Here is a 26,102-nt window from a genome sequence, read left to right on the forward strand (position 1 = left end):
ACACACACACACATATATACGACGGGCTTTTTTCAGTTTCCGTCTACCAAATCCACTCACAAGGTTTTAGTCGGCCCCAGGCTATAGTAGAAGATACTTTCCCAAGGTGCCATGCAGTGGGACTGAACCCGGAACCATGTGGTTCGTAAGCAAGCTACTTACCACACAGCCACTCCTACGCCTACATATATATATCAAAAATGTGACCTCGTGTGTATCGCTGGAGATTTTTTCTCCTCTGTCTTCCCTTCTCTGGATCTTTCCTTCTCCTATGTCTCCGACGAAGAGTTCCACTTGAAACGTTAAACCCTCCTCCTTTCCTTCTTTCCTGAGCGTCCAATAATACTATATTTGTTCCACGTCCTCGCGTTGTGTTTTTTTGTGCTTTCTTGTTTGGATTAACTATATATATATATACACATATATATATATATATAAGTTACATAGTTTTCATTTGTGCCTTTACTATATACTCAGACTGAGCAAAGCCTTGGGAGTGGATTTTATAAGAGAGAGAGAGAGAGAGAGAGAGAGAGAGAGAGAGAGAGAGAGAGAGAGAGAGAGAGAGAGAGAGAGAGAGAGAGAGAGAGAGAGAGAGAGAGAGAGAGAGAGAGAGAGAGAGAGAATTAGTTTCAGATAATTACTGATGTGGTAGGAAAACCATAAGTTGTTATCAAGAATCTGAAATCAAACGAGATAAAGTAATAATTACTTCTTCAAGAGCTTGAATGAGTTGGACTATTTTCCTACCAGCAGTAGTGGAATCATCATAGTCAAGGGAGGTGATCTGTTTGGACATTTCTGCAAACCAAGCTTGTAAGTTATCTGAAACAAGTCAAAGACATGCAGACAGTGTGAAAAGGTAAAGTAGAGAGATAGTTTTAGAGATTAAATGGAACATAAAGAGGACAGTCTTAACCCATTTGCTATCAATCTGTATGAGACTGTATTTTTACATACTTAAAGGCAGTGAGCTGGCAGAATCATTAGCATCCAGAATTGTTAAAATACTTAATGGCATTTCACCCATCTTTATGTTCTGGGTTCAAATTCTGCCAAGGTTAACTTTGCCTTTCATCCCTTCAGGGTTGCTAAAATAATACTGGTTGAGCACTGGGGTTGATGTACTTGACCTGACTGGCTTTGTGCCAAAATTTGAAACCAATATTTTTCCATACCTAGATATGTTTTTCACAGAAGACCGAGAAAAAAATTCTGAACTAATTCTGAACAAGAAAGGCAAGGGAAACAACTCAGTAATTTAAATTAAAAATAATATAGGGTTCTGTGATACAAACCTTACTCAAAATTTCATGTTAATTTATATTTCAAGTACCATCTTAATAATGACAAAGTTATTTTATTAAATTCCTCCTCGTCCTCCTCCTCCTTTAACGTCTGCTTTGCATGCTGGCATGGGTTAGATGGGTTGGGTGGAACTGGTAAGCTGGAGAGCTACACCAGGTTCCAGTCTGAATTTGGCTTGATTTCTATGGCTAAATACCCTTCCTAACACCAACCACTCTGAGAGTGTTGTGGGTGCCACTAATGTGTCACCAGCATGGGTGTTTTTGTGTGTCACCAGCACCAGACGTAACTATGACGTCACTTGGCTTGATGAGTTTTTTCAAGCACAGCAAATCGTGATCACTGTCATCACCTCCATGAGGTCCCTCATTCAAATAACATACTTCACCACCTCAAAATTAATTGAAAGACTGTTAGTTAATTTCAACAAGAATATGGTAACAAAAGCGTTAAAGAAATGTTTTCAGTCAACTCAAATGCACCTAGCCAATACAATTACTCAACCTTGTTAGAAATAACTGTTAAATCGTCTTTAAGTTATATTCAATTATTTTAAGGAAATAATGATTTCAAATTTTGGCACAGGCCTGCAAGTTCGGTGGAGGGAGTAAATCAAATATACCGACCTCAGTGTTCAACAGGTACTTATTTTTATCAACTCCAAAAGGATAAAAGGTAAAGTCGACCTGGGAAGAATTTGAACTCAGAACGTGAGGACAGACAAAAATGTGGCTAAGCATTTTGCCTGGTGTGCTATCAATTCTGCCAGCTCACTGCCTTGAAATATTATTTCACAAAATAATGGTATGTAGATTGTTGATATACAGCCTAAGAGTATAGAAACAAAACTTAACCTTCAAGCACACCAGAGGTGACAAAGTATAGCTTAGAGAGAGAGAGCGCAATCAGTAGATATGAGGATGGTACAATCTAACAGGAAGCTAGAGGCTCAAGAGACTTATGTGCAGAACACAGTCAAAAGTATTGCTGACATCAACAGAAACAACTGTTTTTACCAGACTTCTTCATAGTGAGAGCCTGCTGATGAGAGACATAGAAGAGAAGGTATCCAGTAGATTTGGATTTAATAAAGCTGTATTAGTGATCATTAAGGACACAGAAAGACTCAAGGTGTCAGAGAAAGTTGTTAATCCTTTAGCATTTAGATTACCCTCATCATTTAGCGTCCGCTTTCCATGCTAGCATGGGTTGGACGGTTCAACTGGGGTCTGGGAAGCCAGAAGGCTGCATCAGGCCCAGTCTGATCTGGCAGTGTTTCTACGGCTGGATGCCCTTCCTTACGCCAACCACTCCGTGAGTGTAGTGGGTGCTTTTTACGTGCCACCCGCACAGGTGCCAGAAGGAGCTGGCAAACGGCCACGGACAGATGGTGCTTTTTACGTGCCACGGGGGCCAGGCGAGGCTGGCAACGGCCACGAACAATGCTTATTTATTCACATTGTTTTCAAATTTTGAAGCTGTGATTGCTTATTGTTAGAATGAAATTGTAGGGTAGGTGTGAGAAGCTGGATCTAGCTTGTCTGAATATAAAATAGGTAGAATGTTTAGGCTGGACATGGCCAATTTAGATGCTAAAGGGTTAATAGGCATACTGAACACAAATTACCATTTTTCTCAATTCTTGTTAAAGGTTTCATTCCTGAAAATACTTCACTTAATTCCTGCATTCGTTCAGTGCCTTCCTTTTTGTAACCTTCCCACTTGGTCTGTTTTTCTGACAACATTTGTTTGAAGATCTGTTAAAAAAAATAAAAACACTGCTCTTTAAAAAAACAGATCAACAAATAGTTATGTGAATTCCTAAAATGTAAAATATTAACAGTATATATTTCTTTACTACCCACAAGGGGCTAAATACAGAGGGGACAAACAAGGACAGACAAAGGGATTAAGTCGATTACATCGACCCCAGTGTGTAACTGGTACTTAATTTATCGACCCCGAAAGGATGAAAGGCAAAGTCGACCTCGGCGGAATTTGAACTCGGAACGTAACGACAGACGAAATACGGCTATGCATTTCGCCCGGCGTGCTAACGTTTCAGCCAGCTCGCCGCCTATCATTAACAGTATATATCATTATATTGATCAGACTATTGGATATAGTTACATACCATTGGTCACAGTGTACTTCCTTGCATTGTGGTAACTCTGAATGATGCCATCCCAATGGCTAGGCACACATACCAAAATTCCCCCTGAACAGAACACCAGTTCATTACAGGGTTAGGCATTAACAGCTGAGTGGACTAGAGCAACATGAAGTGAAGTGTTTTGAGAAGATGATGCACCATTGGTCTGAGAATTGAAACTGCAATCTTGTGACTAACTGCTGTTATCTTGCAATCTTACAACACCCTAACCATTAAGTGATGTGCCTTCACAAAAGGCATATACAACAAAAGAAAAATTATAGCTATCACACACAAATATATAGCTGCATGTACCGGTTCACTAATTGTTTTAGGTGCCAATGTAGTTGTGGAGCAAATATAGATACCATCTCGCCAAAGGTTCCACTCAGCAGGATTGAACCCAGAACCACACAGCAACACTTGTACCTATAATGGTGAAAATTTCTGAAAATTTAGAAAAGTTTTTATAGTTTATAAATATCATTAAAACTGTTACTTACTTCTTTTAGCTTGAGTTCATATTGTCCAATATTTAGAAGAAGTTGGAATAGTGCTAGAGGTGAATATTGGCTGTCAGTAAGCACTTGTTCACGAACCTGGCGATACTTTTTGGCATTTTCCTGAGTTGCAGCTAGATATGAAGAGACATAAATAGGGAGAAATATTTAATCATTTGATTTTCTCTTCTCTCTCTTTCTTTATAAATCCATATATTTTATTCTGTTAGTCTCTTATGCCAAACCACCACATTACAGGATGTAAACAAGTCTTCACTGGTTGTCATACAGTGATGGGGACAAACTCAAAGACACACACAGATATACACATATATGTACGACAGGCTTCTCTCAGTTTCTATCTATCAGATCCACTTACAATGCTTTGGTTAGCCTTGAGCTATAGTAGAAGCCATTTACCCAAAGTATCGCACAGTGGAGCTGAACCCAAGACCATACAGCCACACTTGAATCTACATATATAGAAAAACACCAAAATATAAAGAAAAAAGACAAATCCATTACTGACAAGCTTGTATAAGTAGGTAGCATGTGCTATGCTTTCGTTCAATGTTTCAGCTGTCATCTTTATATATAAAAGTCAAGTTGTGTGTCTGTCTCCTATGATTTAGATTCCTAACTACTCCCACATTTTGCGGTGCAGTTTAACCAAAACTGGGTATCTTATAGTCATGATTCATATCGAGCCCTTCTGGGTATTAGCGTGCGTCTACGATGAGTCTACGATTTAAAAAAAATTTACCATCATTTTTTCCCATTTTAATGCATTTTTTTCGCTATTATATAAGGGAAGTAAATCTCTAAAAATGTCTACGATGAGTCAACGATTTAAAAAAAATTTACCATCATTTTTTTTCCATTTTTAATGCATTTTTCTGCTATTTTTTGGCTATAACTCTCTAAAAATGCTTATATAGTTATTTCCCTTACAAACCCGAGCAATGCTGGGCGATACTGCTAGTTGTAGTTAAAAGAAGACAGACAACTACTCAGCTCCCCCGTGCATGCCTAAGCAAAACATATCCAGTGTGTGAGAGCCACAGGGATTAAAAGGCTGCAACAGCAATAAGCTGGTACTCATTTTAATTGACATTCTGGAACAAGATGAAATAAAAATGTTTTGCCCAAGGACACTATGCAGAATGGACACTTATGGGAATGGAACTCACAACCATACAATTGTGAGCCTAACAACAAGACCATGTACCGTCACACAAATATACACACCTTATTAATAACAAGCAGTAGCAGACCCTTTATTACTTACACTGATGAATATTCAGATGTTCAACCAAATGTACAAGGAACTCATTGAATAAAGATGTAAGTGGCTGAGTATTCTACAGACACGTGTACCCATCGCATAATTCCAAACTCAAATCAGTGTGTCAGAGTATGTGACAAGGCTGGATCTTTGAATTACAGGTGCAATCTGTAAGACAGGCTTCTGCACAGTTTCCCACTACCTAATTTTACTGACAAAGCTTGAGTTGACTGAAGGTAAAGATATTTGCCCAAGATACCATGCAGTGGGATCAAACCTTGAACCACAGGACTGCAAAGCTAACTTTGTAACTACTCAGCTATGCAGTAAACATGATGCTTATGTCTTCACAAAATCCACTCTGAACATGCTATTTTGTAAAATGGGCGTTTTTAAAATTCAAAAGAAAAAAAAAAGAAAATATTATATTTTTGAAAATGCTTACAAGTTGGTAAAGCAGCAGTGTGTAACAGTAACCAGCGAAGTGTGACATTCCCTTCTCGCATAATATTCATCAACTTCTGGATGTTGTCTAGAATGAAGTCCTCCTGTAAGACTCCTTCTTGTAGGTTCTTCTCCAGCTGGATATTAAGCCTTTTCATTTTCTGGTTATATTTTGTAGCCTGAAATATACATAGTGGAGATCATAACACATTACCAGCAGATAATATACAGCGATATACTCTTTACTCTTTTACTTGTTTCAGTCATTTGACTGCGGCCATGCTGGAGCACCGCCTTTAATCGAGCAACTTGACCCCAGGACTTATTCTTTTTGTAAGCCCAGTACTTATTCTCTATCGGTCTCTTTTGCCGAACCACTAAATAACGGGGACATAAACACACCAGCACCGGTTGTCAAGCAATGCTAGGGGACAAACACAGACACACAAACAAACACACATACATATATATATATACATATATACGACAGGCTTCTTTCAGTTTCCGTCTACCAAATCCACTCACAAGGCTTTGGTCGGCCTGGGGCTATAGCAGAAGACACTTGCCCAAGATGCCACGCAGTGGGACTGAACCTGGAACCATGTGGTTGGTTAGCAAGCTACTTACCACACAGCCACTCCTGCGCCTATACAGGGATTCTTGCATTATAGAAACATTGCATTCCTGAAAATTTTGACATAACATGTAACATGATCATCATTTAACATTCACTTTTTCCATTCTTGAAACCTTCACTTGTTTAAGGTAGTATTTTTCCATACCTAAAGGTGTAAGGTAGTATTTTTCCATACCTAAATGTGTAAGGTAGTCTTAACCCATTTGCTATCAATCTGTATGAGACTGTATTTTTACATACCTAAAGGCGGTGCGCTGGCAGAATCATTAGCATGCAGAATTGTTAAAATACTTAATGGCATTTCACCCATCTTTATGTTCTGGGTTCAAATTGACTTTGCCTTTCATCCCTTCAGGGTTGCTAAAATAATACTGGTTGAGCACTGGGGTTGATGTACTTGACCTGACTGGCTTTGTGCCAAAATTTGAAACCAATATTTTTCCATACCTAGATATGTTTTTCACAGAAGACCCCCCCACAAAAAACCTGATGATGACGTTCAATTACAACCATCATATGATATCTAGACAAGGGTAGACATACACACACATGACACTGTTCTCTCAGTTTCCATCTGCCAAATCCACTCATAAAGCTTTGGTCAGCTTAGGGCAATAGGAGAAAATACAGCCACACTGCCATGCAATGGGAAAGAGTGAGAGAACGTTGTGGTGAAAGAGTCAGCAGAAGTTTGCCATTACCTTCTGCCAGAGCCGCGTGGAACTTAGGTGTTTTTGCTCATAAACACACACATATTGCCCGGTCAGAGATTTGAACCCACGATCCCTCAACCGCGAGTCCGCTGCTCTACCACTAGGCCATGTGCCTCCACAAACATTAAATTCCACTACTTACTTTCTACCCATATTTTGGCTGATTTCCAGTGGGACTGAAAAGACTAGGGAGAGAATTTCGAGTTGATATTTCTGTTTTCTGCAGTAAAAGGAAAATGAGTGAATTAAAACAGTTTAGTGACTTTTAAGATCATTAATAACTAATTCTGAACAAGAAAGGCAAGGGAAACAACTCAGTAATTTAAATCAAAAATAATATAGGGTGTGTGTATATGTGTATGCTTGTGTGCATGAATAAGTCTGATCTATGGCAGTACAAAGACAAATTCAGACATGTTTCATTGTAATTAAACTTCTTCAGCAAAACATAGTCTAACAGTTAATCTTACATGATTAGAGAACTATACAGGCTCTGTGGCGGACTACTAAATGTATGGTTCTGATTTCAAACTAAAACTATTACATTGTGCTCTGAAAAAAGGTACATAACTCCCATTACTTCAGGTTATATGAAGGACAATAACAGAGTCCATTCCTGTTTCATGATTGAAAGAACATTTCAACTGCAAAATACAGAAACAGTTCTATGTAACATTGCATGGAAAAAGGAACACGCAAAAAAAAAAAAAACAAGCCAGTTTATATCTTGTATTCAATATACACCTATCTACTTGCCAATTTTGATAGCAATTAATAAAAACTTGTCCTCCATTCAGTGAAGGTATTTATACCAAAAGACAGCATTAAAATGACCAAAGCAAAGAAGTTTTACCTGTTCCCTAATGTTACTCTGCTCCAGAGTGTTGTTCAGAGCAATCATTGCAGCTTTGTAAGGGGACCAGACATCAATTAGGTTCACAGTTATACCCATGTAGACACTTATTATCTGAAAACATTACAAAAAGGGAAAAGTTAACATTAGATGAAGAGAAAGGAGGTGAAGCTCAAAGAACTATGAGATGGATGTAAACCAGCTGCTCGCAACAGGAGTCCACCTATAATTTTGATGTTACAAATTATGCACAAAAAATTGGTCATAGTTCTACAATACGCAAAATGTTTTAACAATTTTTTAAAATACAATTTCAAGTAATATTTAATTATAGAAATATAAAATGGTTGAGAACCACTGATGTAAACAGAAGCTAAAACAACCTGGAATAAGTTGCAGAAAATCTCTTATCATTTATCATTTTATGTTCATTTTCCCTTGCAGGTGTAGCAATAACCATTTTAGCCATTTTGAAATGTGGCGCGAATTGGCAATATGACGTAATGTCGTATTGCCGAGGAAATATCATTTTCGTTTTTTTCCATTGGTAAATATAACTGCTCATATAAAGATTCTAGAAGTTTCAAAAAGAATATCTGACATGGATTTCGATTCTTTTTAGTCAAGTTGAGCAGTTATAAAAACCCTGGATTTTGGAAGATATTTCAGTGTTCGTTGGTAGTCACTCAACTCCACGTCACTCACTCTTTTGGAGACATCGGTAATTTTTATGCCATGTCCAAGTTAATCACAAATCTATTTTGATTTGTTGGTTAACGTATTAGATAGAAAGAAGAAATTAGCTAAGGAATTTATAGTTGTGTTTCTCCATGACAAAGTTATCTTTCTTACTGTAAAAAAATATAAAATGTTATATTATATAATAAAAAATAATTAAAAGGAAATGTTTCTCTTCACGTTTGTTTTTCAACTGAACATAGATATGCATTTCTGTAATCTTTGATTTATGTTTCTTATAGCGGTTTAAAGGACACGATTAAAATATTCAACATACATTGTCGTTGATGTAGCGTTTCATGCGTATATGTCTATATGACATTATAACTGCAGTTAGGGTTTTAGATATAATGATAACACTTGAGTATAAGTGATGTTGAATCATTATATTCTCCCTTACTCAGAGAAAAGACAAAATAAATAATATAACCTAAGAGAAAGCTTAAGGTAGAATAACCGAAAACCGCCGTAGGAAACAGGTATGGATTACATGGGTCTCTTTCAGAACTGCATTTCTCAAGCTGTTCCAGTCATTCACACTCTCTTTAAGGAACTGCATTCTAACATCAGACCTTACTTCTCCCATCTGTTTCAATCTTCCTCATTAGCAGGATCCTTTTCTTTGCATCATTTGACACTTTCCACTCAACTGTCAATCCTCATATGCATTACATGTCTGCACTAACACTGTCTACCCCTCTTGCATGCTATATCTGATTTTCTGATTGCTTTGATGCTCAATTTTTTTTCTCTCCCTTTACCAGTGTCCCATCGTTCACATACATTGACATTTGGATCATATCTTTCCAGTATTTGTGCAACTTTTGCTAATAAAGATCAGGCCTCATACACAAATGCCATATAATTTGCTCTTTGCTCAGAAGATCGGGGAAAGAACTGCTAGTTGCCAATAATTCCATCAACTTTTTGGACTCAGTTTCATATTTGAAAATGAAAATAAAAGCTGAGTATAGGAGATGATGATGATGATGATGATATTCAGAATATTAAATAAAATTATCTACACTCACGGAGTGGTTGGCGTTAGGAAGGGCATCCAGCTGTAGAAACACTGCCAGATCAGAGTGAGCCTGGTGCAGCCTCCTGGCTTCCCAGACCCCAGTTGAACCGTCCAACCCATGCTAGCATGGAAAGCGGACGTTAAACGATGATGATGATGATGATGATCTGAAAAACGTATTTTAATTTAGTTTTAAAGGAAATGTTTTCAGAATAACCAACTGAAGACATGGTGAGGCCACGCACAGCTGATATGTGGATCGTTATTCTGCTTGTATGTAACATTTTAGGCTGTGACTAATACATCTGTTCTGATAACTCAAGAGTGAAGATTAAACTCATTGAGATTTATCTAGTGAATCAGCATTTACACTGTTGTTGTCTCCCTTAGTATACAAGCTCTGTATTCACATATTAGCATGAATCAAATTTGCATGAATTATGAAAATTTAATGTCAATGCATTGAATATAAAGGTAGGTCATACATCAGTTGGTATATGTGTGCGTGTGTATAGGCATACACATATATATCATCATCATCATCGTTGTCGTTTAACGTCCATTTTCCGTGCTAGCATGGGTTGGACGGTTTGACTGGGGTCTGGGAAGCCATGCCCTTCCTAATACCAACCACTCCGTGAGTGTAGTGGGTGCTTTTTACGTGCCACCGGCACAGGTGTGAGGGGAGGCTGGCAGCGGACACGATCGGTTGGTGCATTTTACGTGCTACCAGCACAGAAGCCAGTCAAGGCGGCGCTGGCATCGGCCATGTTCGGATGGTGCTTTTTATGTGCCACCAGCACAGGTATCACAACTACAATTTCCATTTGATATTTATTTTGATGTTGGTGTACTTGACTCAATAGGTCTCCTCAAGCACAGCAGGTCATGTGCCACTGGCACAGAAGCCAGTCATATATATATATATATATATATATATATATATATACACACACACACACACACACACACATATATACATCATCATCATCATTTAATGTCTGCTTTCCATGCTGGTATGGGTTAGATGATTTGACTGGAACTGGTAAGCTGCAGCAGGTTCCAGTTTGGTTTGGCATGGTTTCTACAGCTGGATGCCCATCTAATATTTAGGCATATAAACCCAAGACAGGAAAAAAATGGGTTTACATACCTGTAACTTAGTGGTTCAGTGGCAAGAGAGATCGATAGAATAAGTACCAAACTTTAAAAAAAAAATACTGGGGTTGATTCCTTCAACTCAAAATTCTAGAAGGTGGTGCCCCACCATGGCTGCAGTCTAATGACTGAATGTAAAAGGACAAACACATACACACTTCATAGTTTAGCCAACCCATAGTGATGATTTTACCCATCTAAACAATGCTCTACAGTTACTTCTCATATATAATATTAAATTGTGGAGGCGCAATGGCCCAGTAGTTAGGGCAGCGGACTCGCGGTCGTAGGATCGCGGTTTCGATTCCCAGACCGGGTGTTGTGAGTGTTTATTGAGCGAAAACACCTAAAGCTCCACGAGGCTCCGGCAGGGGATGGTGGTGATCCTTGCTGTACTCTTTCACCACAACTTTCTCTCACTCTTACTTCCTGTTTCTGTTGGCCTTGTCACTCTCTGTGCCACGCTGAATATCCCTGAGAACTACGTTAAGGGTACACGTATCTGTGGAGTGTTCAGCCACTTACATGTTAATTTCATGAGCAGGCTGTTCCGTTGATCAGATCAACCGGAACCCTCGTCCTCGTAACCGACTGAGTGCTTCCATAATATTAAATTAATTGCCTCAATATTTATTAAATTAGAAAAGGTTTTATAATAACCATTCAGAGCTAACAGATGATAAACTAAGACAATATATGTATTGATTAAAGTCTGTCAGTTGCTTTGTTTGCAATTCATTCATAAGTCAGCTGAATATTGTGTTAAGAATTGGGGACACCATTATATATCAATACAATACAACTTCGATTATGAAGAAAATGTGTGTGGCAGTTGCAAACGAAAAATAATTCAACCACTAGACAGAATAAATAGTTGAAATAATTTCTATAAATATTAGAGGTTGAGTATATAAGGTGTGAAGTAACACAGTGGGGCTAAGCAAAAAGAAATAAGTGTGTGTGTGTGATTATCCTTCTATTCATCATCATCATCACTTTAATACCTATCGGATGGTCTTTAAGGCAGCCAGCTGGTACAGAATCCCCAGCACACTGGGTGAAATGCTTACCCTTTACACTTTTACTTGTTTCAGTCATTTGACTGCGGCCATGCTGGAGCACCGCCTTTAATCGAGCAACTCAACCGCGGGACTTATTCTTTTGTAAGCCCAGTACTTATTCTATCGGTCTCTTATGCCGAACCGCTAAGTTACAGGGACATAAACACACCAGCATCAGTTGTCAAGCAAATGCTAGGGGGACAAACACAGACACACAAACACACACACACAGATATATATATATATACATATATACGACGGGGATTTTAAGTTTCCGTCTACCAAATCCACTCACAAGGCTTTGGTCGGCCCGGGGCTATAGTAGAAGTCACTTGCCCAAACCCGGAACCAAGTGGTTGGTAAGCAAGCTACTTACCACACAGCCACTCTTGCGCTTAGCGGCATTTTGCCGGTCTTTATGTTCTGAGCGAAATTTCCACAGAGGCTGACTTTGGCTTTCATCCTTTTGGGGTCAGTAGAATAAATATCAGTGAAGTACTGGGGTTGATGTAGTAAACTTATCCCCTCCCCATAATTTGAAATCGATATCTATAAGTAAGTATAGGAATTCATTGCTCAGCTCAGTCTTGTGTCATCTCAACTGTGAGGAGCATCATCCTAGGATCTGATTTTACCTCTTCTTCCAGAGCCGCTGCTGCTGCTACTACACCACATACATGCATACACCATGCTTTTGTTTTATGCCCATTTTCCCCCACTGGGGTGTTATTTTAAAGCTGGATGCACTTCTTACCGCTTACCATGACCTGTTTTCAAATAAGAGATATTTTATTCCATTTGTCTTTGAAAGCAGAGAGCTAGAGAATAATTTCTTAACAAGTAATATCAACATAATGTCACTGTTTTTGTGCAAATGATTTCATGTGAAGACACAGAATGTAAACATTAACATAAACACAGGGATGTGGAGTGAAGGATTTGGAGTCAAGAAATTAGAATTGGAAAAAATAATTCGGAAATACTAAATTTCTGAATCTCTCGTAGAGACATGTACGGTGGTGGGGCGATAGAATGGTTGTATACTGTCAATCTAACACGAACGTGACAGTAGGTGGGGTACACCACTGCTGTTTAGCCCTAGGAAGCATCGACGCCTCCTGATGGCTTTGACACATTTTTCCTGTGTCCTTATATACATTTACGAAGAGGAGACAAATACCCCCAGCCGCCCGGGCTGCATCAAAAATAATTGTTTCACTGAAATTGGAGTGATTGGCGAACCAATTGCAAACCCCTGTGGGGCCACCATTTGTCCACATCTGCCCTAAAGCAATAAACTCAAAGTAAAGATTGACTTAATCATCAACCTAAAATACAATGAATGTGTGTGTGTGTGTATGTGAGTGCATGCATGCATATGTTTGAGTATAAAAACAGAAAAGAAGCAAGCTCAATATATGTAGTAGCAGTTCTAAGTTCAAATTCTACCGGGGTTGACTTTGCCTTTCACTCTTTCAGGGATGATAAAATAAGTTGGACACCGGGGTCAATGTAATTATTAACTTACCCCTTCCTTGAAATTGCTGGCCTTGTGCCAAAATTTGACACCAATAAATGTAGAAGTGCTTATTATTCCTTCAGAGTTGATGATTAAGTCAATCTTTACTTTGGGCTTATTGCTTTAGGGCAGATGTGGACAAACTGTGGCCCCACAGGGGTTTGCAATTGGTTTGCCAATCAAAAATTAACTTGAAATTTTTTCTTTCTTTTTTGTTTTTGTAATTAGTACATCTCACCTGATGATAAGCCGTGTCTCATATGGCTTGCTCCTTGAAAAAGATTGTTCATGCCTGCTTTAGTGAGTTCATTTATTTGATAAAGAGATGAACCTATATATAAATATATCATCGTCATCATCATCATCATTTAATGCACTCCATGCTGGTAGAGATTGGACAGTACTATAGGATCTGACAAGGTGGAGGATTACATAATATTCTAATATGGTCTTCTAAATAACATTCAGCCCCTGCAGGCATCGAAAATGGATATTAGTGGCTGTGTGGTAAGTAGCTTGTTTACCAACCACATGGTTCTGGGTTCAGTCCCACTGCGTGGCATCTTGGGCAAGTATCTTCTACTATAGCCTTGGGCCGACCAAAGCCTTGTGAGTGGATTTGGTAGACGGAAACTGAAAGAAGCCCGTCGTATATATGTATATATATATATATATATATGCGTGTGTGTGTTTGTGTGAGTGTGTTTGTCCCCTTAGCATTGCTTGAAAACCGATGCTGGTGTGTTTATGTCCCCGTTACTTAGCGGTTCGGCAAAAGAGGCCGATAGAGTAAGTACTGGGCTTACAAAAGAATAAGTCCCGGGGTCGAGTTGCTTGATTAAAGGCAGTGCTCCAGCATGGCCGCAGTCAAATGACTGAAACAAGTAAAAGAGTAAAAGAGTATATGTGTGTGTGTGTGTGTGTGTGGATTGAACTTGTGGAAGAGGGAGACGCAAGAAAACATGGGACAAAGTATTGAAGGATGACCTTGGGACACTAAGCTTTATGGAGGAGATGACAAAGGATTGAGATATCTGGAGCCTTGCTGTACTCAAGAAGACCTCTCCTCCACAGCAGAAGTGTTAATGCAGCTCTCCTTGCTGATGAGGATTGACCTATAAGAGCCCTGGGCTGGTACCACATAAAAACACCCATGCTGGGGCCCATATAAAAAGCTCCAGTACTAGTGCCACCTGTGATAGCATCATATAAAAGCACCTGTTCTGGTGCCACGTAAAAGGCACCCAGCATGGCACTCAGTAAAGTAGTTGGCATTTGGAAGGAGGTCCAGCTGTAAAAACGAAGCCCAGTTAGACTGGAACCATGTTCAGCTAGCCCTCTTGCTTGCCAGCTCTGGTCAAACCATCCAACCCATACGAGCATGGAAAACTGATGTTAAATGATGATGATATAACTGATTAATATATCTGAGATATCTTCATAGTCAAATGGTTTGGTTTAACCCTTTTGATACCAACCTCTGTAGTACAAATGTCTTGTTTTCATAAGTATTGAATGAAAATCTTCCACCAAACCTTAGTCACAATTTATGTTCCCAACACTAGCTTAATGATAACTAAGTTCTTTTATTAAATTCTTTGTTATATTTAAAGTAATTGAAAGAAACACAGAGCATCTCAAAATAAATACGGTAACGAAAGGGTTAATTAATGATATGCACTGATGATTAAGATCAACAGGAAGACAATTAACAAAGATACTCACCCAATTATCAGGGAAATATTTATCAACAATCTCTCTCATTTTGGCTTGCTGGTTGTGGAGTATCTCTGGTTCAAAATAAAGAATCACATACAACATGCTAGCCTGGGTAGCAAGAGCAGTAGACCGATGTTCAGGAAGTGGGTAAGCAGCCACCTGGTTGTAAATGTCATCTGAACGAAGCCGGCCAATTACCATACTGATAAATATACTGTTGATGGGAACTCGGCTGGAAAAAAACAGAACAGAGAAGAATGGGTATTGAGTCCTGCATTCTGCTATCTTTCAGTTCAAGTAACTTTTTTTATTTATATGTTTTACTAGCAGTATCGTCCGGCGTTGCTCGAGTTTGTAAGGGAAATAACTATATAAGCATTTTTAGAGAGTTATAGCCAAAAAATAGCAAAATAATGCATTAAAAAAAAAAAATGATGGTAAATTTTTTTTTAAATCGTTGACTCATTGTAGACGCGTGCTAATACCCAGAAGGGCTCGATATGAATCACGACTATAGGATACCTGGTTTTGGTTACTTCTCTTATATAATAGCGAAAAAATGCATTAAAATGGAAAAAATGATGGTAAATTATTTTTAAAATCGTAGACTCATCGTAGACGCGTGCTAATACCCAGAAGGGCTCGATATGAATCACGACTATAGGATACCTGGTTTTGGTTAAACTGCACTGCAAAATGTGGGAGTAGTTAGGAATCTAAATCGTAGGAGACAGACACACAACTTGACTTTTATATATAAAGATTTACAAAATTCATTTGTTAATTTGTTTGCTTTACAGTCACTTTTCTATACTGACATAGGTTAGGAGGATATTTACTTAAGGCAATATTTTACAACTTGTTTGCCTTCAAGTAATGGATTTTTTTTTATTCCACTCAACTTCAGAACTGCAGAGTCACAGGATGTAATGGTCACTAGGAATGTAAACATGACAACAGATTTTAGCCCAGGTAAAAGAAGTAGAAATAACTTGATGCACACACACACATGCGCGCGCGTGCTCAAGTGTTTGCGTGGGTGCATAAAGTTACTTCTACTTTTTTGCCTGAGCTAAAAATGGTATATCCATACATTTGGGGATATAGCTGCGAATCTTTGTCTATAACTTTAAAAACAGGGAGAGGTGAGTCAAATGGATATGAATGACTTACTGCTTCAACTAACTGAGTGGATTGCCATTTTCCTGTTTGTCCACTAACTTGTACATATATATATATATATATAGGCGCAGGAGTGGCTTATAGACGCAGGAGTGGCTTATAGGTGCAGGAGTGGCTTATTGTTGCAGGAGTGGCTTATAGGCGCAGGAGTGGCTTATAGGTGCAGGAGTGGCTTATAGGCGCAGGAGTGGTTTATAGGCGCAGGAGTGGCTGTGTGGTAAGTAGCTTGTCTACCAACCACATGGTTCCGGGTTCAGTCCTACTGCGTGGCATCTTGGGCAAGTGTCTTCTACCATAGCCTGGGGCTGACCAATACTCTCATATATAGGCGTAGGAGTGGCTGTGTGGTAAGTAGCTTGCTTATGAACCACATGGTTCCGGGTTCAGTCCCACTGCGTGGCACCTTAGGTAAGTGTCTTCTACCATAGCCTGGGGCCGACCAAAGCCTTGTGAGTGGATTTGGTAGACGGAGACTGAAAGAAGCCCGTCATATATATGTATATATCATCATCATCATCATCATTTAGCGTCCGCTTTCCATGCTAGCATGGGTTGGACGGGTCAACTGGGGTCTGTGAAGCTGGAAGGCTTCGTCAGGCCCAGTCAGATCTGGCAGTGTTTCTACGGCTGGATGCCCTTCCTAACGCCAACCACACCGCGAGTGTAGTGGGTGTTTTTTACGTGCCACCTGCACAGGTGCCAGACAGAGCTGGCGAACGGCCACGAACGGATGGTGCTTTTACGTGTCACCGGCACGGGGCCAGGCGATGCTGGCAACGGACACGAACGGATGGTCCTTTTACGTGCCACCGACACGGGGCCAGACAGAGCTGGCAAACGGCCACGAACGGACGGTGCTTTTACGTGTCACCGGCATGGGGGCCAGCCGAGGCTGACAACGAACACGAACGGATGGTGCTTTTACGTGCCACCGACACGGGGCCAGACAGAGCTGGCAAACGGCCACGAACGGACGGTGCTTTTACGTGTCACCGGCACGGGGGCCAGCCGAGGCTGGCAACGGACGCGAGCGGATGGTGCTTTTACGTGCCACCGACACGGTTGCCAGACAGAGCTGGCAAACGGCCACGAACAGACGGTGCTTTTACGTGTCACCGGCACGGGGGCCAGCCGAGGCTGGCAACAGACACGAACGGATGGTGCTTTTACGGGCCACCGACACGGGGCCAGACAGAGCTGGCAAACGGCCACGAGCGAATGGTGCTTTTACGTATCACCGGCACGGGTGTCAGACGAGGCTGACAGCGGACATGAACGGATGGGTCACTTAACCCCTGCTTTCTGATATATGATTTGATTTTGATTGTTCTCACTGGTCTTGCCGGGTCTTCTCACGCACAGCATACTTCCATAGGTCTCGGTTTCTGGTCATTTCCTTGGTGAGACCTAGAGTTTGAAGGTCGTGCTTCACCACCTCGACCCAGGTTTTCCTGGGTCTACCTCTTCCACAGGTCCTCTCAACTGCCAGGGTGTGGCACTTTTTCACACACCTATCTTCATCCATTCTCACCACATGACCATACCAGCGCAATCGTCTCTCTTGCACACAACATCTGATGCCTCTTAGGTCCAACTTTTCTCTCAAGGTACTTACACTCTGTCGACTATGAACACTGACATTACACATCCAACGGAGCATACTAGCTTCATTTCTCGCGAGCTTACGCATGTCCTCAGCAGTCACGGCCCATGTTTCACTGCCATGTAGCATGGCTGTTCGTACACATGCATCATACAGTCTGCCTTTTACTCTGAGCGAGAGGCCTTTAGTCACCAACAGAGGTAAGAGCTCCCTAAACTTTGCCCAGGCTATTCTTACTCTAGCCGTTACACTTTCAGTACACCCACCCCCACTACTGACTTGGTCACCAAGATAACGGAAGCTATCAACTACTTCTAGTTTTTCCCCCTGGAAAGTGACGGAAGTTGTTTTCTGCAGATTTTCAGAGGTTAATGCTCCCGAGCATCTGCCACATACAAAAACCATCTTCCTAGTTAGCCTTCCTATGACATTGCTGCACCTCTTATGTGTCCATAGCTTACACTTGGTGCATCTTATAGAGTTTCTACCTACACCTTTTCTACAGATCGAGCAGGGCCATCTACCTGAAGGCGTTTGTGATTTGTCTACCTTCCTACTGATTACGACTTTGGTTTTAGCTAGGTTGACTCTAAGGCCCTTCGATTCTAAACCATGCTTCCACACCTGAAACTTCTTCTCCAGTTCTGATAATGACTCAGCAATTAGAGCAAGGTCATCAGCATAGAGGAGCTCCCAGGGGCATCCTGTCTTGAATTCCTCCGTTATTGCCTGGAGGACTATGATAAATAGGAGGGGGCTGAGGACTGAGCCTTGGTGGACCCCTACCTCTACCCAGAATTCTTCACTGTACTCATTTCCAACCCTCACCTTACTAGCAGCGTCCCTGTACATGGCTTGCACAGCTCTCACTAACCATTCATCTATTCCTAGTTTCCTCATTGACCACCATATGAGGGATCGGGGGACCCTGTCGAAGGCTTTCTCCATGTCAACAAAAGCCAGGTACAGGGGCTTATCTTTGGCTAGGTATTTCTCCTGCAGCTGCCTTACCAGGAATATAGCATCAGTGGTACTTTTCCCTGGCACGAAACCAAACTGCATCTCATCCAAACTAACTCTCTCTCTAATTAGTTGGCTTATTGTGTGTCTGTGTTTGCCCCTAGCATAGCTTGACAACCGATGCTGGTGTGTTTATGTCCCCGTTACTTAGCGGTTCGGCAAAAGAGACCGATAGAATAAGTACTGGGCTTACAAAAGAATAAGTCCCGGGGTCGAGTTGCTCGATTAAAGGCGGTGCTCCAGCATGGCCGCAGTCAAATGACTGAAACAAGTAAAAGAGTAAAAGAGTGTATATATATATATAAAGTTAATCCAAACATGAGAAAACACAACAACGTGAGGACGTGGAACAAGTATAGTATTATTGGACGCTCAGGAAAGAAGGAAAGAAGGAGGGTTTAACATTTCGAGCGGAGCTCTTCGTCAGAAACATAGGAAAAGGAAGGATCCAAAGAAGGGAAGACGGAGGAAAAAAAATCGCCAACGTGGTCACATTTTGTATGTATATATATATAAGTAGGTGAATGAATTATCCTAGTATGGACAATTTGGTTAACCGCACCGTGTGGGCAGTCATCTAAAAGTTTTTGTTCGTCATGATGCTGACATAAGTTCTTTGTCTTTCCTGATGAGAAGGCAGCATAATGCACCCTTAATTCCTTCAGGATTAAGAATATGCAGTCTTCAAAACATGTGTCGAGAATAAAGAAATTTTGTTAAATCGTCGTTCGACTCCATTCTTTCATTTATATATATATATTACATTCCAAAGAATCCATTACAAATCAGCCCCAATCACAGCTATAACCCATAGCGTGCCAACTTCAAGTCATACACACCTCCCTACTTCCACTCATTCATATTCTCCCTTCTCTTTCTTCTTCTTCTTCCTCGTCGTCGTGTTCCATTATATATATATACTAGCAGTATCGCCCGGCGTTGCTCAGGTTTGTAAGGGAAATAACTATAAAGCATTTTTAGAGAGTTATAGCCAAAAAATAGCAAAAACATGGGAAAAAATGATGGTAAATTTTTTATTTTAAATTAAAAAAGGTGGAGTTGCGTCCCCTAGACTGTTTGTGGTTTGTGTTTTTGATTCTCGACCCCATGTCGAATTTATCGATTTTTTTCAGAACTGGGGGAACTTTTCAAAATTTTCGCTGCGTTAATTTTGAATTATGACATTGGGCTATGTGTGTGTCAAGTTTCATCTGAATCGGTTGAAAGCCGTGGTCAGGGTGAGGGTACAAGCAAACAGACACACAGAAGCACACACAGACAAACTGCCGTTTATATATAGAGATATATATATATATACATTCATACATGAACAGATGAGTACATAAATGCAAAACAAGGTGGAAAAATAGTACTCGAATACCAAAGTTAGAGTAATATGCTTTTCATAAAGCTGCAAAATTATCACAAGACTGTTACTCAGAGTTTCGTGTTCCCATTCATTGGACAATTGTGATGAAAAATAAAACTTGAAACATGAGTTCATACATATTTTTTATTGATATTTAACAGCAGCAACAGAGTGACTTGAGGGCCAAGAGTTTCATTTATTAGCACTTATCGGAGTACTTATAAATCGAGGGGTTATAAATTTATATACTAGTGATAATGGTATTTCCCTGGATAATTCTAGAAGAAATTATAAAAACAATTAGAATGTCATATGGATAATTCATATTTTTCAGGAGTGGCTGTGTGGTAAGTAGCTTGCTAACCAACCACATGGTTCCGGGTTCAGTCCCACTGCGTGGCACCTTGGGCAAGTGTCTTCTGCTATAGCCGCCGGGCCGACCAATGCCTTGTGAGTGGATTTGGTAGACGGAAACTGAAAGAAGCCCGTTGTATATATGTATATAAATATATGTGTGTTTGTGTGTCTGTGTTTGTCTCCCTAGCATTACTTGTTAAGCGATGCTGGTGTGTTTACGTCCCCGTCACTTAGCGGTTCGGCAAAAAGAGACCGATAGAATAAGTACTGGGCTTACAAAGAATAAGTCCTGGGTGATCGATTTGCTCGACTAAAGGCGGGGCTCCAGCATGGCCGCAGTCAAATGACTGAAACAAGTAAAAGAGGGTAAAAGAGAAAAGAGAGAATATGAGTGTGAGTGAATGCATGTATGAATGTATACTGTATTTATATTCACTGGCACTCTCATGTGTGTGTATATATGTATGTCAAATTTTCCTTATATGTTTATGTATTTATTTATTGAACCATGTAATGGGTAAACTATTTGAAGAATACAAATTATCATTGTGACGTTGTAATTGTTTTTATAATTTGTTAACATCACGAAAGCACTCAAGTTGGAACAGAGCTATTTATATTAATGCTTGTTTTTGTGCTCAGCTATAATAAAAACAATTTTACATTATTCTGATGAGATTACTCTTTTACTCTTTTTACTTGTTTCAGTCATTTGACTGTGGCCATGCTGAAGCACCGCCTTTTAGTCGAGCAAATCGACCCCAGGACTTATTCTATAGGTCTCTTTTGCCGAACTGCTAAGTTACGGGGATGTAAACACACCAGCATCAGTTGTCAAGCGATGTTGGGGGGACAAACACAGACACACAAACACAAATATATATATATATATATGATGGAATTCTTTCAGTTTCCGTCTACCAAATCCACTCATAAGGCTTTGGTCGGCCTGGGGCTATAGTAGAAGACACTTGCCCAAGGTGCCACACAGTGGGACTGAACCCGGAACCATGTGGTTCGTAAGCAAGCTACTTAATAATTTTGTTGAGTAAAAATTTGTTATTCTTATACAAGAATATTATTGACAGTGACTTCGAAGTTTCAGCCAGCTAAGCCATCGTGGAACTGTGGTGCATTAGAATTAGTCTTGCCGTTGTATAGTCACCAACGAGTTAAAATCATATTTGGGTGTGTGGATTTGAGGAGGGTGCTAATTAGGTTTCTGTAATCAGTTGTTATGGGAAAGGTGTTTTGAAAAAAATTTCATTGGTTAAATTTGGAGTTATGTTATTGTTTAGAATTTATTCATGCATGTAGAACTTTGTGAACAGCCTATAGGTGTTTCTCTTTTGTTAGGTAGGCACAACATGTGACAGTATTTTTGTTGCTTTTGATAATTCTGGATTCAATCCTTTTGTTATTCTAGAAACTTGTTTCTCTTGTGCTTTGATGTTCACAAAAGTATTTGAGTAAAGGTTGTATGTTTATATGGTTTTCTCTTGATGTTCATTGTTCCATAAGCAATTTGATTAGTATAAAGGGATTTTAAACTTCCTGTTTTGTGGAGGAAGAGTTTGTTTAGTGTTCATTTATACAATTTCCTCAAATACTCTCTTTTTACTTGTTTCAGTCATTTGACTGCGGCAATGCTGGAGCACCGCCTTTAGTCGAGCAAATTGACACCAGGACTTATTCTTTGTAAGCCCAGTACTTATTCTATCGGTCTCATTTGCTGAACCGCTAAGTGACAGGGACGTAAACACACCAGCATCGGTTGTCAAGCAATGCTAGGGGGACAAACACAGACACACAAACACACACATAATGTCAAAGGAAGGCTAACTAAGAAAATAGTTTTTGTCTGTGGCAGATGCTCAGGAGAAATAAACACTGGAAATGTGCAGAGACCAACTTCTACCACGTTCCAGGGAGACAAACTAGAAGTAGTTGATAGCTTCCGCTACCTAGGAGACCAAGTCAGTAGCGGGGTGGGTGTGCTGAAGTGTAACTGCTAGAGTAAGAATAGCTTGGGCAAAGTTTAGAGAGCTCTTACCCCTGCTGGTGACAAAAGCTCTCGCTAAGAGTAAAAGGCAGACTATATGATGCGTGTGTACGTACAGCCGCTACATGGTAGTGAAACATGGGCCGTGACAGCTGAGGATATGCGTAAGCTTGCAAGAAATGAAGCCAGTATGCTCCGATGGATGTGTAATGTCAGTGTTCATAATCGTCAGAGTGTAAGTACTTTGAGAGAAAAGTTGAACCTAAGAAGTGTCAGTTGGGTGTGCAAGAGAGATGGCTGCGCTGGTATGGTCATGTGACGAGAATGGCTGAAGATAGTGTGTGCAAAAGTGCTACACCCTAGCAGTTGAGGGAACCTGTGGAAGAGGTAGACCCAGGAAAACCTGGGACGAGGTGGTGAAGCACGACCTTCGAACTTTAGGTCTCACCAAGGAAATGACTGAAGACCGAGTCCTATGGAAGTGTGCTGTGCATGAGAGGACCCGGCAGGACTAGTCAGGCCATATCCCGTGGCCCCTACCTGGGACGTAGTCGATCCACCTGTGCATACCTTCCTTCTTGTGACACTTGTGAAGACCTGCTGAGGCAAGTGAAAATCAATCAAAATAAATCAATCAAAATAGATGAACATCAATGGAATTTGTATCTTTGTGGTACCAGTGCCTGTGGCACACAAGAAAACCATCCGAACGTGGCCGTAGCCAGTACGCATCGACTGGCCTCCGTGCTGTGGGAACATGGTGGCACATAAAAACACCATCCGAAGACCCGGCAAGACTAGTCAGGTCATAACCCGTGGGCCCTACCTGGGACGTAGTCAGTCCACCTGTACATACCTTCCTTCTTGTGACACTTGTGAAGACCTGCTGAGGCAAGTGAAAATCAAATCAAATCAAAACAAATCAAAATAGATGAACATCAATGGAATTTGTATCCTTGTGGTACCAGTGCCAGTGGCACACAAGAATCCATCCGAATGTGGCCGTAGTCAGTACCGCTTGTGGTACCAGTGCCAGTGGCACACAAGAATCCATCCGAACATGGCCGTAGTCAGTACCGCATCACTGGCCATCGTGCTGTGGGCACATAACAAACACCATCCGGTCGTGGCCGTTCGCCAGCCTCATCTAGCACCTGTGTCGGTGGCACATAAAAACACCTTCCGAAGACCCGGCAAGACTAGTCAGGCCATAAACCATGGCCCCTACCTGGGACGTAGTCAGTCCACCTGTGCATACCTTCCTCCTTGTGATACTTGTGAAGGCCTGTTGAGGCAAGTGAAAATCAAAATCAAAATCAAATCAAAATAGATGAACATCAATGGAATTTGTATCTTTGTGGTACCAGTGCCGGTGGCACACAAGAGAAAACCATCCGAAAGTGGCCGTAGCCAGTACCGCATCGACTGGCCTCCGTGCTGTGGGCACATGATAAACACCATCCGATCGTGGCCGTTCGCCAGCCTCATCTGGCACCTGTGTCGGTGGCACATAAAAACACCATCCGAAGACCCGGCAAGACTAGTCAGGCCATAACCCATGGCCCTTACCTGGGACGTAGTCAGTCCACCTGTGCATACCTTCCTTCTTGTGACACTTGTGAAGACCTGTTGAGGCAAGTGAAAATCAAATCAAAACAAATCAAAATAGAAGAACATCAATGGAATCTGTATCTTTGTGGTACCAGTGCCGGTGGCACACACTTTGTGGTACCAGTGCCGGTGGCACACAAGAGAACCATCCGAACGTGGCCGTAGCCAGTTCCGCATCGACTGGCCTCCGTGCTGTGGGCACGTAACAAACACCATCCGATCATGGCCGTTCGCCAGCCTCATCTGGCACCTGTGTCGGTGGCACATAAAAACACCTTCCGAAGACCCGGCAAGACTAGTCAGTCCACCTGTGCATACCTTCCTTCTTGTGACACTTGTGAAGACCGGTTGAGGCAAGTGAAAATCAAAATCAAATCAAAATAGACAAAATAGATGAACATCAATGGATTTGTATCTTGTGGTACCAGTGCCTGTGGCACACAAGAATCCATCAGTGCCGTAGTCAGTGCGGTGGGCACATGACAAACACCATCCGATCGTGGCCGTTCGCCAGCCTCATCTAGCACCTGTGTCGGTGGCACATAAAAACACCATCCGAAGACCCGGCAAGACTAGTCAGGCCATAACCCATGGCCCCTACCTGGGACGTAGTCAGTCCACCTGTGCATACCTTCCTTCTTGTGACACTTGTGAAGACCTGTTGAGACAAGTGAAAATCAAAACAAATCAAAATAGATGAACATCAATGGAATTTGTATCTTTGTGGTACCAGTGCCGGTGGCACGTGGCACATAAGAAAACCATCTGAACGTGGCCGTAGCCAGTACCGAATCGACTGGCCTCCGTGCTGTGGGCACGTAACAAGCACCATCCGATCGTGGCCGTTTGCCAGCCTCATCTGGCACCTGTGTCGGTGGCACATAAAAACACCATCCGAGCGTGGCCGTCTGCCAGCCTCGTCTGGCACCTGTGTCGGTGGCACATAAAAACACCATCCGAGCGTGGCCGTCTGCCAGCCTCGTCTGGCACCTGTGTCGGTGGCACATAAAAACACCATCCGAGCGTGGCCGTCTGCCAGCCTCGTCTGGCACCTGTGTCGGTGGCACATAAAATCACCCACTACACTCTCGGAGTGGTTGGCGTTAGGAAGGGCATCCAGCTGTAGAAACACTGCCAGATCTGACTGGACTGGTGCAGCTTTCGGGCTCCCCAGACCCCAGTTGAACCGTCCAACCCATGCTAGCATGGAAAGCGGACGTTAAATGATGATGATGATGATGATGATGATACGACAGGCTTCTTTCAGTTTCCGTCTGCCAAATCCACTCACAAGGCATTGGTCGGCCCGGCGGTTATAGCAGAAGACACTTGCCCAAGATGCCACACAGTAGGACTGAACCCGGAACCATGTGGTTGGTTAGCAAGATACTTACCACACAGCCACTCCTGCGCCTGTTGTTCTAGATATATGCTAAAGTGTTGTTGATTTAGAAGGTGTGTATATATCTTTATATATAAAAGTGAGGTTGTGTGCTGTCTGTCTCCTACGATTTAGATTCCTAACTACTCCCACATTTTGTGGTGCAGTTTAACCAAAACCGGGTATCTTATAGTTGTAATTCATATCAAGCCCTTCTGGGTATTAGCGCGTGTCTACGATGAGTCCACGATTTAAAAAAAAATTTACCATCATTTTTTCCCATTTTTAATGCATTTTTGGCATATATAAGGGAAGTAACTCTCTAAAATTTTTTTATTAAATCTCAGAACGTAAAAAGCTACAGTAACACCCTCCCCTTTGTGGTTAGCCATATTGAGATGGCTATTATACTTTACATCTCTAAAAATGCTTATATAGTTATTTCCATACTGCTAGTTCATATATAAAA

The 26,102-nt window shown here is 41.2% G+C and overlaps 1 protein-coding gene across 2 annotated transcripts in view; it reads right to left on the reverse strand.

The window, feature by feature from the left end:
* LOC115215174 (WASH complex subunit 5) overlaps nt 1-26,102 on the reverse strand; it is a 229,346-nt gene that overhangs the window by 62,665 nt on the left and 140,579 nt on the right. For both annotated transcript variants that reach the window (XM_029784356.2, XM_036505410.1), the window contains exons 7-12: nt 15,115-15,340; nt 7,893-8,006; nt 5,691-5,868; nt 3,964-4,094; nt 2,936-3,065; nt 713-825 (exon numbers count right to left, since the gene is read on the reverse strand). In XM_029784356.2, the coding sequence (XP_029640216.1) occupies nt 713-825; nt 2,936-3,065; nt 3,964-4,094; nt 5,691-5,868; nt 7,893-8,006; nt 15,115-15,340 (892 nt within the window). The remainder of the gene's footprint in view (nt 1-712; nt 826-2,935; nt 3,066-3,963; nt 4,095-5,690; nt 5,869-7,892; nt 8,007-15,114; nt 15,341-26,102) is intronic.

This window comes from Octopus sinensis, linkage group LG8, assembly GCF_006345805.1.
Source record: "Octopus sinensis linkage group LG8, ASM634580v1, whole genome shotgun sequence".
NCBI lineage: Eukaryota > Metazoa > Mollusca > Cephalopoda > Octopoda > Octopodidae > Octopus > Octopus sinensis.